The following is a 14553-nucleotide window of genomic DNA, read 5'->3' as shown; positions in this document are numbered from 1 at the left end:
CTTTGATTCACTTGCCCAGCAAGAATCTACCTAGTAATTTATACCTCTTATGATTTCATAAATCTCTACAAGGTCACCCCTCAACCTCCTACTCTCCAGTGAAAACTGGCCTAGCCTATCCAGACCCCCCTTATAACTCAAACCCTCCATTCCCAGCAGCAGCTTGGTAAATCTTTTCTGAACCCTCTCTAGCTTAATAATATCTTTCCTATAACAGGGTGACCAGAACTGGACACAGTACTCCAGAAGAAGCCTCATTAATGTCTTGTACAACCTCAACATGATAACTCAACTCCTATACTCAAAGGTCTGAGCAAAGAAGGTAAGTGTGCTAAATGCCTTCTTAATTACTATGTGAGGCAAACTCCAAAGCATTGTGCACCTGAGCCCCTATGTCTCTCTCTCTGTCTCTCGCAGTACCCAAGGCCCTATTTTTAATTGAAAAGGTGTTGCCTTTGTTTGTTTTATCAAAAAGCCATACCTTGTATTTATGCAAATTAAACTCCATCTGCCACTCGCCAGTCCAATTGATCAAGACCTCTTTGAGGGAACTTTTTTTCACAATTCCAATGTTTACAAAGCATTTGAATAAGTACACAAATAAGGAATGTTTGGAGGGAAAGGAGGCGAAGCGCAGGCAGGTGGGATTATTTTAATTTGGGAACATGGTCTACATGGACTGGTTGGACCAAAGGGTCTGTTTCCATGCTGTATGACTCTAAGTAAAAACAAAGTACCGCAAACTTACGTCCAGTATTCTCAATAAACTGGCAAAAGCTATATACTAAAATATACGAAGTTTACTTCGTTATTGCTATCTACTGCGATGGCCAAGTAGTCGGCTGAGGGTGTGAGTGGGAAGGCTGTTTGCCTATAAGTGTTGTTTAAGGCAAAGTTGCATTATTATTCAAGTGATTAATGCTGCAAATAGAGTATAACAGCGATGTGTATACCATCTGCAATATATTTCTGTAACTTAATGTGTGTTTTTACATTGATTATGTCGACCTCTTGATCAACTGGAATATTTGATCAACTGGTACACTCCTGCTCCCATAGGTGCTGGTTAACAACATGCTTGCTGAACTGCAAATGCTGGAGATCTGAAACAAAAACAGGCAATGCTGGCAATACATCTGCCAGCACCTTTGGAGAGACAACACAAGTTAGCAATTTGAGTGCGATATAAATAGTCTTCCAGACCAATCCAGAATCTATTTCATTCCATCTTAAAAATAATCAATAACCCCATGTCCACCGCCTTCTGAGGCAGAGAGTTCAAAATCACACAGCCCTCGAACAAATATTTCTCATTTCTTGTCTTCAAAGGACAATCCCTAATTTTAACAGAGTCCACAACTTCTGGAATGAACCAGACAATGAAACATCCTTCCCATTTCCAACTTGTCAAGACTACCCAGAATCTTATGTACTGCAAGTCACAGCTCACTTTTCTAAATTCCAGTAAAAACAAGCTCAGCCTGTCCAATCTATCCTCATTAGACAAACCACTCTTTCCAAGTCTCAATCTAGCAAACTCTACTGAGCCATCTCCAGTGTAATTACACGCTGTTTTTAAATAAGGAGACCAAAATAGCACAGTATTTCAGATGAAGTCTCATCAATTCAAACAAAGGCATTCAGTTTACACTTCACCAGTATAGCCTGACTACCTCCATCCCTCCATGGACTGACACGTGCCCCTGTCAATGCCCAGGTCTTCCACCATTGTTGTGGTTAGGGTGGCAATAGAGGCAAATCTATCCCTGATTCTCTCTCTCTCTCTCTACCCCGTTGGGTTTTGGGCTCCCTTTACCTGTCATGAGAAGGACAGAGTTAGAAGTGTAAAAAGTAAACTGATTGCTCAAGATGGAGGATGAATATTTGAGGAGGGTGACGATAAGGAATGAGGGAAGTTGGGTAAATGAGAACTGGAAATTTCAGGAGGTCAGGTGAATTGGCTATGCTAAATTGCCCGCAGTGTTAGGTGAAAGGGGTAAATATAGGGGTATGGGTGGGTTGTGCTTTGGCGGGTCGGAGTGGACTTGTTGCGCCAAATGGCCTGTTTTCACACTAATTTAATTTAAATTTATTTAAAAACTGGAGAGAAAGGAGTGTGTTTGGCAGCATGGTGCATCGATCAGCGGAGTGCTGTGCAGGACAATGTTAGGAAGCTGAGAAAATGATGTTGCTGGCTGCAAGTTGCAGAATACTCACCTTGCTTGACCTTATAAGATCTTTGAAGGTTTTCTGGCTCTGGGGCCAGGTACTGTTCATCACACCTCAGCAACTTTGATTTATGCAACAGCGAGGTTTCTGATCAATAAATCACCGTGCCATACTGACAGAGTCAAAAGGTGAGAAGATTTCACCAAATACCTGTTTCTCCCTTCCCAGAGGCAGCCTGAACTGCTAAATATTTTCATAACTTGCTGTTTAAAGTTTCCAGGATACACAGCATCTTGCTTTCAAATGAATAAAACAGATGGAAGTTAACAGGCCAGCTCATGCCTTAGCTACTAAACTGCAAACTAATAATTTTTTTATGGCAGAATTTCTTAAATGGGATATCATTCATTTCCGTTGCCAATTGGTGGCTTCTACTGAGGGCAAATTGATTCTTTATTGACCCTTGTATATGGCTATGAACCAAGTTGTATTAATTTAATAAATTATCTATATGGATTGCATTTTTGCAAATTTTAAAGTTAGCCACTCTAATTTTAATTAAACCATGATGTAGTATTGTGTGAATCTGGATAGATCAGAAATAATACTTAGGCACATTCTGAATTTAACACTGAAATAAAAGCAAAATACGGAGGTTACTGGAAACCTGAAATTTTAAAAAATGCTAGAGAAACACAGCATCTGTGGCACAAGAAACAGTGTTAACATTTCGAGTCTGAGATGACTCTTCTTCAAAACTAAACACTGAATTCAGCAATTTCAAATCATTATCATAGATCCCACATTCTCTGGCAGCTGCTCCTGGGAAAGATTCTGCTATAGCCATGGCCAGCGCCTCCAGGTATGCTTTTTTTGTTTCTTTACTTGTCTCAATATCTTTTTACTTCACACCATCATTCCATTTTACATTGAGTCTGAGTTATGACCACATCACAGGCATTCCCTTATTCGTAAAGGTTGGTTAGGTCAGTTGACTAGATGGTTGGTTTACAATGCTAGCAGTGTGGGGGTCAATTCCCACACCAGCTGAGGTTTAGATTAGATTACTTACAGCGTGGAAACAGGCCCTTTGGCCCAACAAGTCCACACCGACCCGCCACCCACCCATACCTCTACATTTACCCCTTACCTAACACTACGGGCAATTTAGCATGGCCAATTCACCTGACCTGCACATGTTTGGTTACTGTGAAGAACTCTTCCTTTTCAACTTGCTCTCTTGCCTGAGGTGTGGTGATCCCCAGGTTTAACCACCAGCAACCCTTTCTTTCATCGGAGAATGGCAACTTTAACATTTGCCTTCCCCTTTGTTTCTTCTCCCCTCTCTCTCAACCATCCTTTCCCACCTTATTTGCACCTGCTTAAAAATGGTTACATTACAAACCTCTTCTGATGAAAGACCTTGAACGTCAATTCAGTTTCTGTCCCCACAGATATTGCGAACCAGATTAATACACCCATTTTCTGTTTTTACTTCAGATTTCTGCCACTTGCAAGAGCATGACTTTGAACTTAGGAAGACTGGCAATGTCTAGGAGTACCTGAAACTGGTTAAGAAGTAATCAGGTCTAAAGGTAGAAAACTAAAATTGGCAAATAAAAAAAAAGAACCAAACTGTTTTAAATTAAAACTTGGAGAGTTCAGTTGATAATTTTTAACATGAGACAGCTGAGGATTTAAGAAATGCATCCAGATAAATGTTGAAGAAAATGATGGAGAAGTGAGTTCCCTACCCAGGAAATCCTGTGTCATGGCACACGTGGTCAGTCAGGAAACCCTCAGCTGCTTCCACACGAGCTCAACTTTCAGGATTTCCAAACTTCAGGAGTGTCTGGAGTGATTGCAGAGCTTATACAAGCCTTTGACCATACTTTTCAGGGACTGAGTCACTCCCTTAGCTACAAAGTTTGACAGTTATAAGAGGGTGAAAGTGAGGACCGCAGATGCTGGAGATCAGAGCTGAAAATATGTTGCTGGAAAAGCGCAGGTCAGGCAGCATCCAAGGAGCAGGAGAATCGACGTTTCGGGCATGAGCCTGAAGAAGAGCTTATTGCCCGAAACGTCGATTCTCCTGTTCCTTGGATGCTGCCTGACCTGCTGCGCTTTTCCAGCAACACATTTTCAGTTATAAGAGGGTGGCCATAAAGAAAAGTGGGGAGAGGAACGAGATGCAGAAATCCTTCGGGGAACCATCAAATTGAAACTGACACCGAAACAGACTTTTCAGAACTGACACCGACAAGGGTAACAATATCTCAGTGGAGTGCAGTCTACAGCCCGCACAACGCAGAAGACTGCACAAAAGGGTGCAGCATTTTGTAGGAGCGCTATCGTCGTAGGGGTTTCGATAGCCAGAGAAGTAACAGCTAGAAATGGTGATTCAAGTGGGGAGCAATTGCATTGAAAAGGAAAGGATTAAGATTCTGCAGGAAGAGCTTCATGAGCTAGGAAGGAAATTAAAGTATAAGACTTACAGAAAGTACTCTCTACATTACTCTCATCATAATTTTCTGGTAAATGAAAGAACAGAAAAATACTAGGATAAGACAGGTTAGTGGGTGGCTACAGAGGCAGTGCAAGCAGGTAAAAGCTTATATATTTGGGACAGTGAGGCCAGTTCTGTGGCAATAAGAACCTATTCAAGGTGATATCAGCAACATTAAAAACTTAGGACTAGTATTCCTGGAGGAAGGTTTATTATTTGTGTGGGAGAGGGTTTAAACAAATCTCACAGGGGGATAAGCACTAGGATAAAATATTTAAAAGGAGAAACAAGTTGCATATGAAGGATTAGGAAAGACAAGTAGCACTAAAGAACAGTTTGGGAAGGAAAGGATGAGACAGGAACAAATAAGAAGCATCAGACGAGTTTGGAAAGCATATATAAATCAGTAGGGCGAGTAAGGTTAGTTCGATAAAATACAAGTTGCTGATGGAGCTACATTATGGTAGTAACAAAAATGATCGAAGGGAAGGGAATTAGGAGAAGCTGACAATGTGATAACTAGTGTAGATGCTAGAAATATGGATTAAAAATGGTAAGTGCTGGAGAAACTTATCAAGTCTGACAGCATCTGCAGAGAAACAGATAGAATTAAATTTTTCAAGTTAAGCATGAAATGAGTCCATAAGAAGTAGTGACACACTGGACTCGAAACACAAAGTCTTTCTCTCCCCACTGATACTATTAGAACTGCGGAGTTTCCTTAGCACTTTGTTTTTAATACTGGCAATGTCATTGGACTCATAACCCAGAGGTCCAGACGAATGCACTGGGAACATAATTTCAAATTACAGCTACTGGTAGAATTTAAAATTCAATTAATCATTAAATCTTGAATTGGCAGCATGTCTCCGAAATGGTGTCATGAATCTCCCATCAATTATCATTTTAAAAAAAAACAATATTTGGTTCAATAATGTCTTGTAGGGAAGGAAATCTGCCATCCTTTCTTTGTCTGGCCGACATTTCACTCCAGACCCACAGCAATGTGGTTGAATCTTAACTGCTGTCAAGGGTATTTAGGGATGGACAACATATGCTGGTTTTTCCAGCGACATTCACATCCCATGAACAAATAGCCACTAACCTTTAACAAAAGACTCTATAATGCTCTGTTTGGCTTTAGCATAGAGACGGTGAACATCTATCTGGCAGCAAATGGAATTCCAACCCTCCAACCAATCAAACGGTTATAGTTCCAGAAGGATAGTAGTTGGGGCTCCCATGAGGAAAACAGGTTAAGCAAGTTTATGAAAAAACACAAGGAATCATCATATGTAACAATATTTAATAGAAGTAGTTTAAATGAATTAAAAGGCATCTGTCCCATGTGGACTGGAGTCAAATATCCAATAAATGATCGAGGCCTTCAAAATGGAGATGGGTTGGTCCAGAGTAAACATATTCCAGTGAAGGGGGAAAGATGAAGTATCCAAGTTACAATTCCCTGGATGGCAAAAGGTTAAAGTGGGATAGAAAAAACAAACCACAGCAAATGTAAATGTTCATACAAAGAGAACAAAGATGAGCACAGAAAGCACACGGCAGCACAGTGGCTCAGTGCTGCTTCACAGCACCAGGGACCTGGGTTCGATTCCGGTCTCATGTGACTGTCTGTGGAATTTGCACATTCTCCCTCTGTCTGTGTGAGTTTCCTCCGGGTGCTCCAGTTTCCTCCCACAATCCAAAGATGTGCAGGTTCGGTGAATTGGTTATGCTAAATTGCCCATAATGTTCAGGGATATGTAGTTTCAGTGCAGTAATTTGGGGTAAACGTAGACTAATAGGGTAGGGGAATGGGCCTCGGTAGGTTACTTTGTGGAGGGTCGCTATGGACCTGTAGGGTCGAATGACTTGTTTCCACACTGTAGGGATTCTATGATATCTTCAAAAAAAAGGTTAGTGAGTAAATAATTAAATTATGGATTTAAGGCAAATCATACTTAAGTTATTTGATGAAATAATGGAGGGTTAATCAAAATAATGCAGGCCATTTACTTTATATGGTAGTTCAAAAGGCATTTGACAATAACAGTCTTGCTAGAGGGAATCAAATGAAAGATACAATGGCAGCACAGACACAAAATTGGCTTGGCAACAGGAATCAGAGTACTAGTGAATGGTTGCTTTCCAGACTGGAGGATTATATCCATGAATGTTTCCCAGGAGAGTTGTTTTTGCCATCCATTTACTAAAGAAGGCATGTTTTGTTTTGAAGTTAGTTATCAGTCACTTGTGGGATTCTCAGGTCACAGAGCGTGAGAGCAGTCAGACAGATAATGCTCTGGAATTTTGGCTAAATAAACCCAGGTCCTAAATTCCAAATTGCACATTCTGAAACAAATGAGTTATGATACTGAAGAAATTGATACAATGATGCAACCATAAGACATTAAAGGATACCTAAGAATAGATAAACAAATAACAATATGAAATTAATGCGTAAAATAAAACAAGAACCAACTGATTGATAGTGTCACTTAATGATCAATGACTTTCAGCTTCTGTTTGAATTAAGCCAGCAAGCAGCTTGAGAACGTAGCGAACACTGCATGTACATCAATAATATAATCCATTTTGCCTCCAGTAGAATTCCACTATTATTGATATTTTAGATACCTTTTGGAGTGCAGATTATTGAGCAGGATAGATTATATATAAAGAAAAAGGTGAAGAGTCAATTTTTGTACATTACAACAATAACTACACATCAAAAGTACTAATTTAATTGTAAGGTGTTGGGTTGTCTTGGAGTCTTCTTTTAATTGTGCTCGATTCTGTCATTCATTTCTAATATGCACAAATCTTTTCAAAATTCAGATCCAGCAACAGACATTTTTGCAACACTGCAGTGCTCTCTGGTTACTGACTTCGGTATTTGTATTCAAGTATTCTAGAGTATGTAATATTATTATAAATAGAGAAAAAAAAATTCTTGTTAAAACGAAACACAGGGTCTTAATTTTTACTGCTGGACTGACTCAGCCTTTTTAAATGTCTGCATACTAATGGAGTAATTAGAACGAGTTAAAATCAAGGTTAAAAGCTTACGCAATGCCACATTTAATGCTTCTAAACAGAAAGACTAAAGTGTCAGGTTGTGTGTCTGATATCCTGCCTTGTGAGGTTAGGACTCTGCAAAAACACCAGGGACCATTCAGTTCAGAACATAATGACACCTGGTAGATGAGAAAACCAGAGAGCAACGTTAAACCTATGTTGTGGTCTAGCACCCTCTAGTGACCAAATAGAGTTTTTCATTTAAAGGATGGTGGTTAATGGACGAGCAATTTATACAGAAGATTGGCCAGTAACTTCTCAGACCTTTTGCACCACCACCATAATATACTTGAAAGAGCTCTTTACAGCTATTGCAGCAATGTTATTAAAGCAAATTTCCAAACAAACATGGGAAAATAAAATGGCAACATATTTAATTTTGTGCATGTGGATAGTTTATTTGCTGTAAAATTAAAAATCCAACTTTATTGCACAAGTAGCAGACATTAAGCCACTTAAGTTGACTAATTACACAACCTCTGTAGAAATGAGCAGAGAAATATATTTTTCTCATTGGGGCATCTGTTTGCAGCAGAGTCGGAGACAAAATACCATTTCAAAAGATAAAATTCCCTCCCCCAAGAACATCACTCATCTTTTGTCCAAAAGAATGTTGCATCACATTACAAAATGTGAGCAAACAGTTAAGAGAATCCAGGTGTTCTCATTTTCCAGAAAAAAAATGTTGGAAACAATCAACAAAATAATTTCCAAGTGGCCTCGCTAAACAAAAAATGGAGACATCTGTGTTTACTAAATGATATTTGCTGATTTCATGTCTGAAGAGTTTTTCTCGAGTGTGCCACTATAAGTGGAAATGATAATTAATTGAAACATCACAGCTTGAGAAACATAAGAACTAAGAGGAGTAGGCAATTTCACCCCTCAAGTCTGCTTCACTGTTTGATACGATCATGACCAATCTCACCTCAGTTTCAATGCCACTTTCTTGCCCGTTTTTAATACCCATTCAACCCATTACTAATGGACAATGTCTATCACCTCCTTAAATTTATTCAATGCCTCAACATCTACCACACTCTGGGTAGAGAATTCCATAGATTTGACAAAAGTAATTTCTCTTCATCTTGGTTTTAAATCTATTAAAATTATGACATCTGAATTGCCTTACATGGCGAAACATCCTATGTCTACTTTGTCAATCACCTTTAAAATCTTACGTATCCCAATTAATCTCCTCTCATTCTTCTAAACTCCAACGTGTACAGGTCTAACCTTCTCAATCTATCTTCAATGGACAAAGCTCTTATTTCTCGAATCATTCTAGTGATCCTCCTCTGAACTGCTTCTATTGCATCTACAACCCTCCTCAAGGTGTGTGGGGGGGGGGGGGGGGGGGGGGAAGAAGAAAAGGGACAAAAACTATACATAATATTCTAGGTGTGGTCTCACTAATACCTGTACAGCAATACTTCCCTGCTTTTATACTTTATTCCTGTTGCAGTAAATGGCAAAGCTCCATTTGCCTTCTTTATTACCTGCTGTACTTGCAGGCGATTTTTCTGTGATTCATGGACATCCAGACTCCCATATACTGAGGGTTCACTCCATTCATTGCAAGCATTCTTACAGCCAATTTGATCAAAAAATGAGCCCTGATCACAAGACTGAGGCCAAAGCTCCACATACCAATTCTTCCACGGTACTATTTTTGAAGTGTGGGATGCTCTGGCCAACATTTATCTCCTCGACCAGCTTTAGTAGAAGACATCACCCCCTCAATAAATCCAATCAATCTGTAATTGGCTTCCACATCCATTGGCTTTGAGAGTTTTGGACCACTCGAAGTGACGACTGGCAGGAAATGACAGTTGTCAGCTTGATTTATACAAAGAGGAATGACTGCAAAAAGATAAAGAAGTGAGAATAAAGGGAAGAAACAGAAAATAAAGAAACACTATAAGAACAAATTCGCTGCTAAATACTTTAGTGTTGTTGGAGATGCACTCATCCAGACAAAGAATATTCTACCATATTCCAGCTGGTGACTTTTCTGTGGTGGTCAGAGTTTGTGGATACACATGAAGCAGGTGACAATTGGCAAAACCTGACATAATTACCTACATTAAAAAAAAGAGTTTACACTCCGCACATGGTGCATTATTGCCAATTCTGGGTTTAACACTTTAAAAAGGAAGTGAAGGCATTGGAAAGGATCGATGAAAGATTTGCTAGAGTGGTTCCAGAAAGGAGGAGTCAATGTTACAATGTGAAGACTGGAGAAGCGGAGGCTGTTCTCCTTACAGCAAAGAAGAATTGATAGAGGTTTTCAATATCTGTTTTGAATAAACAAGTAAATACAGAGTAACCATTTTGAGTGGTTAAAAGTTCAATAAGCAGGGGGCACAGGTTTAAGAAATTTGGCAGAAGAACCAGATACAACATAAGGAAAAGTCCTTTTATATAATATATGATAAGAATTTGGAGTGCAATACCTGATGACTTTCTAGTCATTTCAGAAAAGATTTCAGTAAGTATTTGAAATAGAAATTCATGGCCAGTATATGGGAAAAGAATGAGATGTGGGAGTGAAATTATCTAGACTGTGCTCCAAAAGTGTCGGTCTGGACATGATGGGAGGCATTCTGTGTTACTCTATGCTACAGGAAGAGTTCATAGAAATAGTGGCACTATGCCTCGTAATCTGTTAGACTGACAGAGAAGTCCCAAAATTCCACTATTTAAAGAAAAATAACAAAAATGAACATAAAAAACAATTATTTACAACTCTAAGCCTCCATTGTCTTAACAATTTATTGTCTGCCTTGCACTCTATAAAATATACTGTTCAAATAAACACGTATTAAAGTTACATCAGCTTAATTTCAAAACTACACTTCGGCTGTTGTCATCGGCGTCTGACTTCCTCTGGCTGTAACTCACTCTGGGATGCCTTCCATTGCAAAGGTCTTTCAAAAGAAATAAAAGTTACTTTTGACAGTGTGTGTTATTGGCAGTTACTTTGGCGATGGCAGTTAGTCTCTCTCTCTGTCAAAACGTCTGCTTCTTTATATCCCCAGCATTGGATCGTCTCATTGGTTTGATGTTGGCAAAACAAATTCAAAATAGATGGGGTTTAAGTGTCCTAGGGCATACTTTAAACTGATTGGTTCAATTCGAATTGTTGTAAAAATTGCAACCAAAACTCAGGTATGTGTTTCACAGACAAATGTTACATATTTTCAAATTTCCAGTACACTCAGACTGCTAGTCGGTTACATGACAGGTGCGTGCAAGCTCTGTGCAAAACAGCTTTCACTCTCTCAAAGGTACAGTACACACCTTCAACTTGATAACATTATATAGAATCACAAATAAGTTACAACATAGACAATTAGATTATAAGACCAGCTTCTATGATGGCATTTACAGTCCATGGGGACTTCCTCCCATATGTTTCAAATTCTTCCCTCACTCCCCACTGTGATCTATCCACTGTACCTCCTTCTGTGTGATCCCATATTAATCTTGCTGTGCAAAAAAATACTTTAATGGGGGATTGACAAGAGTCATTTGTAGAATTTTAAACTCTAATAACTTTAAATATATTATGCTTCTGCTATTACATTGCTTTAAACCTAGATTCCATTTATATGTCTCACCCCTTCCATGTAGAATAGCCTGCCGATTAGACTGCTCACTGGTTTCCTTGTTCTGGCAATATATTCAACTGAGATAAAAGATATGTTATTGTATTTGTAGCAGTCTAACTAAAATTAGAATTGGATAGAAACATATCTATTGCTTTGTTGAATACTTGCTTGTCTAAATACCTGTTTAATAATTCCTTGTGTGTTGTTTTGAATACATCAAGAAATATTTACAGTAGTTTCAGATTTACAGAAACTTAAGTTCCTGTCATTTATTTAACTCTTTCTTATATGCACATATATTGTAGATCCACATAAAAAGGTGAATTGTTGTTACTTTATGCCAGCAGCAACTGTCAATAAAACATCTTAGTTTCAATTGAATGTACTTTTCAAACTTTGCAAGGTAATAGACTTCTTTCAGAATAGAAGGTGGGAAAACTCAGTAGGCCTAGCAGCATCTGCGGAGAGAAAGCGCAGCTAATGTTGCCTCATCTTCAGAGCAAATATTTTATTGTAAACCAAAATAAGCAAAGAATACTTCTTTCATAATTGACTTGAACTTTCAGGACCCTTGCCGGTTGAAACAATGTACTGCTGTTAATATAATGAGCCAACAATGCAACTTAACCTTGAACCAACTGTTTGAATACAACTCAGTTAGACAATGGGCCTCTGTGACAACTTTTGAAAAGACATCTGAAATTAAGCTTTGTAAAACTCAAATGATATTCATCTATGGGTTTTAAAAGCTTTTTTTAAATGTTGCTGAAAACTTAGTATCCTACAACAATGTAACCAACAAATGGTTCTGTATCATGTTTTAGAGTCATTTTCAGTTATTTAAAACTGGGTGGTTATCTGAGTAATGTTTAGCTTTAAGATAAACCTACCTTCGACTGTATTATTAAAACCAGACCAGTTATTTGAATATACCAAAAATCATATTTGTAATAGAAATGTTTTAAAGTTTCTTACTAAAATTTTATCCAGTTGTGTTGGTCCATGACAGATTTTCTGTTGGTTACAGTACAAAGGAGTTTGAGGAGGATATTCAGGGGGAAGAACCTCATGAAGTGTTATTCACCCAATTAGCCCCAGATATCAATAAAACCAAAAGAAAAACCTCCAATGTTGGAGAATGTTACTCTTGTAAAATCTGCTGTTCCATTTAATCAAGGCTTGATAATTCAAAACCTTGCACTCAAATTTGATTTAATCTAATTAGACGAATGAAGCAATATGCCAACTGGGAGTTATTGGTGATGTTTGAATTATCAAGTAATTTTAATTAAAGACTAAGTGAATTAAGAGGAATACATTGAGGAGTGATTTTAAAATCAAACTTTGTACACCCTTCCAGCTTAAAATAAGAACACTTTACTCGTCAAGTTAGTAATTTAAAATAAATTGAAAGGTCATGAATCTAAAAACTGTACTTGCAAAGAATTTATCAAGTTGAATAACTAACTTAACTATGACTTTCTTTTATAAAGTGTCAACTGCTTTGTCAGTTCTGCAGATTGCTTGCTGTTCAGGACTGTAAACACCATTTGAGAAGCTTCGATTTTCTAAGTGACATTTTGAAAGGGTAGCCTTGGGTAGCAATAGGAAATAGTGTAGCTCACTGACAGGACACCCCATTCCCGTTGCTTGGAATTATTTATGGCTATAACATTTCAATCAAAGAGAATGAAAAAGTGAGAATCTTCTCTTAAGCCTCTTCATATCAACAGGGAAGAATCTTTAATTGGAAGAGACTTACATGCGAGCGCATTGCCTGCAGTGAGGAAGGGTAGGAAGCAATATTTAGAAAAATCTTGTGGCACACAACACAGGATGGGAGGCTGCATGGGAGACCAGAAAACAAAGACATACAGGAGAAGGTAATAAATACTCATCTAATTCATTGTATGCATCTGGAGAACAACACACAATACACTGTAAGATGCTTTGTCCTGTCCTTTTACTGTTGAGAAAATGTCTAACCTTCCCAGTTCTCCAGAAGACTAGAATATAATGCCTCCAAAAGTTCAGTCAGCCCGTGTGAAGGATCCGGTACATTCAAGTCTAAACGACCAACTCCTTCATAATTAGCAGATTCATAATCACAACAGTTCTTAACTTTTTTAAAGGATATGTATATTTCATTTCTTAAATAAAAACTGAATATAACCAGGCACAGTACATCAATTTCTCGGATTATTCAACCTCTACCTACAGCCTATGCAGATTTTACAGATATTGTTGAGGAATCGGGACAGATGCAGAAGGATTTGTACATGCTAGGAGAGTGGACGAAGATGTAGCAAGTGGAATACATATGGGAAAGTGCATGATTATGCACTTTGGGAAGTAGGTAAAAGAGTCTACATGAGGAAAGGCTTCAGAAATCTGAAGCACAAAGGGACTTGGGAGTTCTAGTTCAGGATTCTCTTAAGGTAACTATGCAGATTCAATGGATAGTTAGGAAGTCAAATGTAATGTTAGGATTTGATTCAACAGGGCCAGAACAGAAGAGCAGAGATGCACTGCTGAGGTTGTATAAACCCTTCTCAAGTCACATTTGGAATACTGAGAGAAATTTGGGCCTCATATCTTAGGAAGGATGTACTGACATTGGAGGGGATCCAAAGGAGATTCACAAGAATGATCTCAGGAAATGAAGGGCTCATCATATGAGGAATTGCTGAAGACTCTGGATCTGCATTCGGAGTTTAACAGGATGAGGGAGAGATCAGATTGAAACTTGCAGAATAGTGAGAGGCATGGACAGAGTGGAAATGGAGATGATGTTTCCACTAGTAGGAGAGACTGGGACCTGAGGGCATAACCCTTTTGAATGGAGATAAGGACAAATGTCTTCAGCCAGAGGGTGGTGAATCTGTGGAACACCTTGCTGTAGAACGCTGTGGAGGCTAAGTCATTGAGTGTACTTAAGACACAGATAGATATGTTCTTGATTAGTAAGGGAAACTCGGATTACGGGGAGAAGGAAGAAGAATGGGGTTGAGAAACATAACACAATTGAATGGTGGAGCAGACTCAATGGGCTGAATGGCCTAATTCTGCTTCTCCATTTTATGGTCTATAGATAAACTACAAAGGAACTTAAAAAAAATCAAAACATCAGAATACTCAATATAGGTGCTTCTCCATATTATAACTAGAACACAACTTATGATTTGC

At 38.5% G+C, this 14553-nt stretch overlaps 1 protein-coding gene across 1 annotated transcript in view; it reads right to left on the bottom strand.

Annotated features, from left to right (window-relative positions):
• Positions 1 to 6058: 6058 nt before the first annotated feature.
• Positions 6059 to 14553, bottom strand: part of trmt44 (tRNA methyltransferase 44 homolog) — a 73783-nt gene continuing 65288 nt past the window's right edge. Inside the window, exon 10 of the mRNA XM_072573710.1 lies at positions 6059 to 9616. Within this exon, the coding sequence (XP_072429811.1) occupies positions 9420 to 9616 (197 nt within the window). The 3' untranslated portion in view covers positions 6059 to 9419. The remainder of the gene's footprint in view (positions 9617 to 14553) is intronic.

The sequence above is a fragment of the Chiloscyllium punctatum genome, chromosome 1 (genome assembly GCF_047496795.1).
Source record: "Chiloscyllium punctatum isolate Juve2018m chromosome 1, sChiPun1.3, whole genome shotgun sequence".
NCBI lineage: Eukaryota > Metazoa > Chordata > Chondrichthyes > Orectolobiformes > Hemiscylliidae > Chiloscyllium > Chiloscyllium punctatum.
Note: the sequence above shows the minus strand (reverse complement) of the source record. Positions and strands in the feature narration are given on the sequence as shown.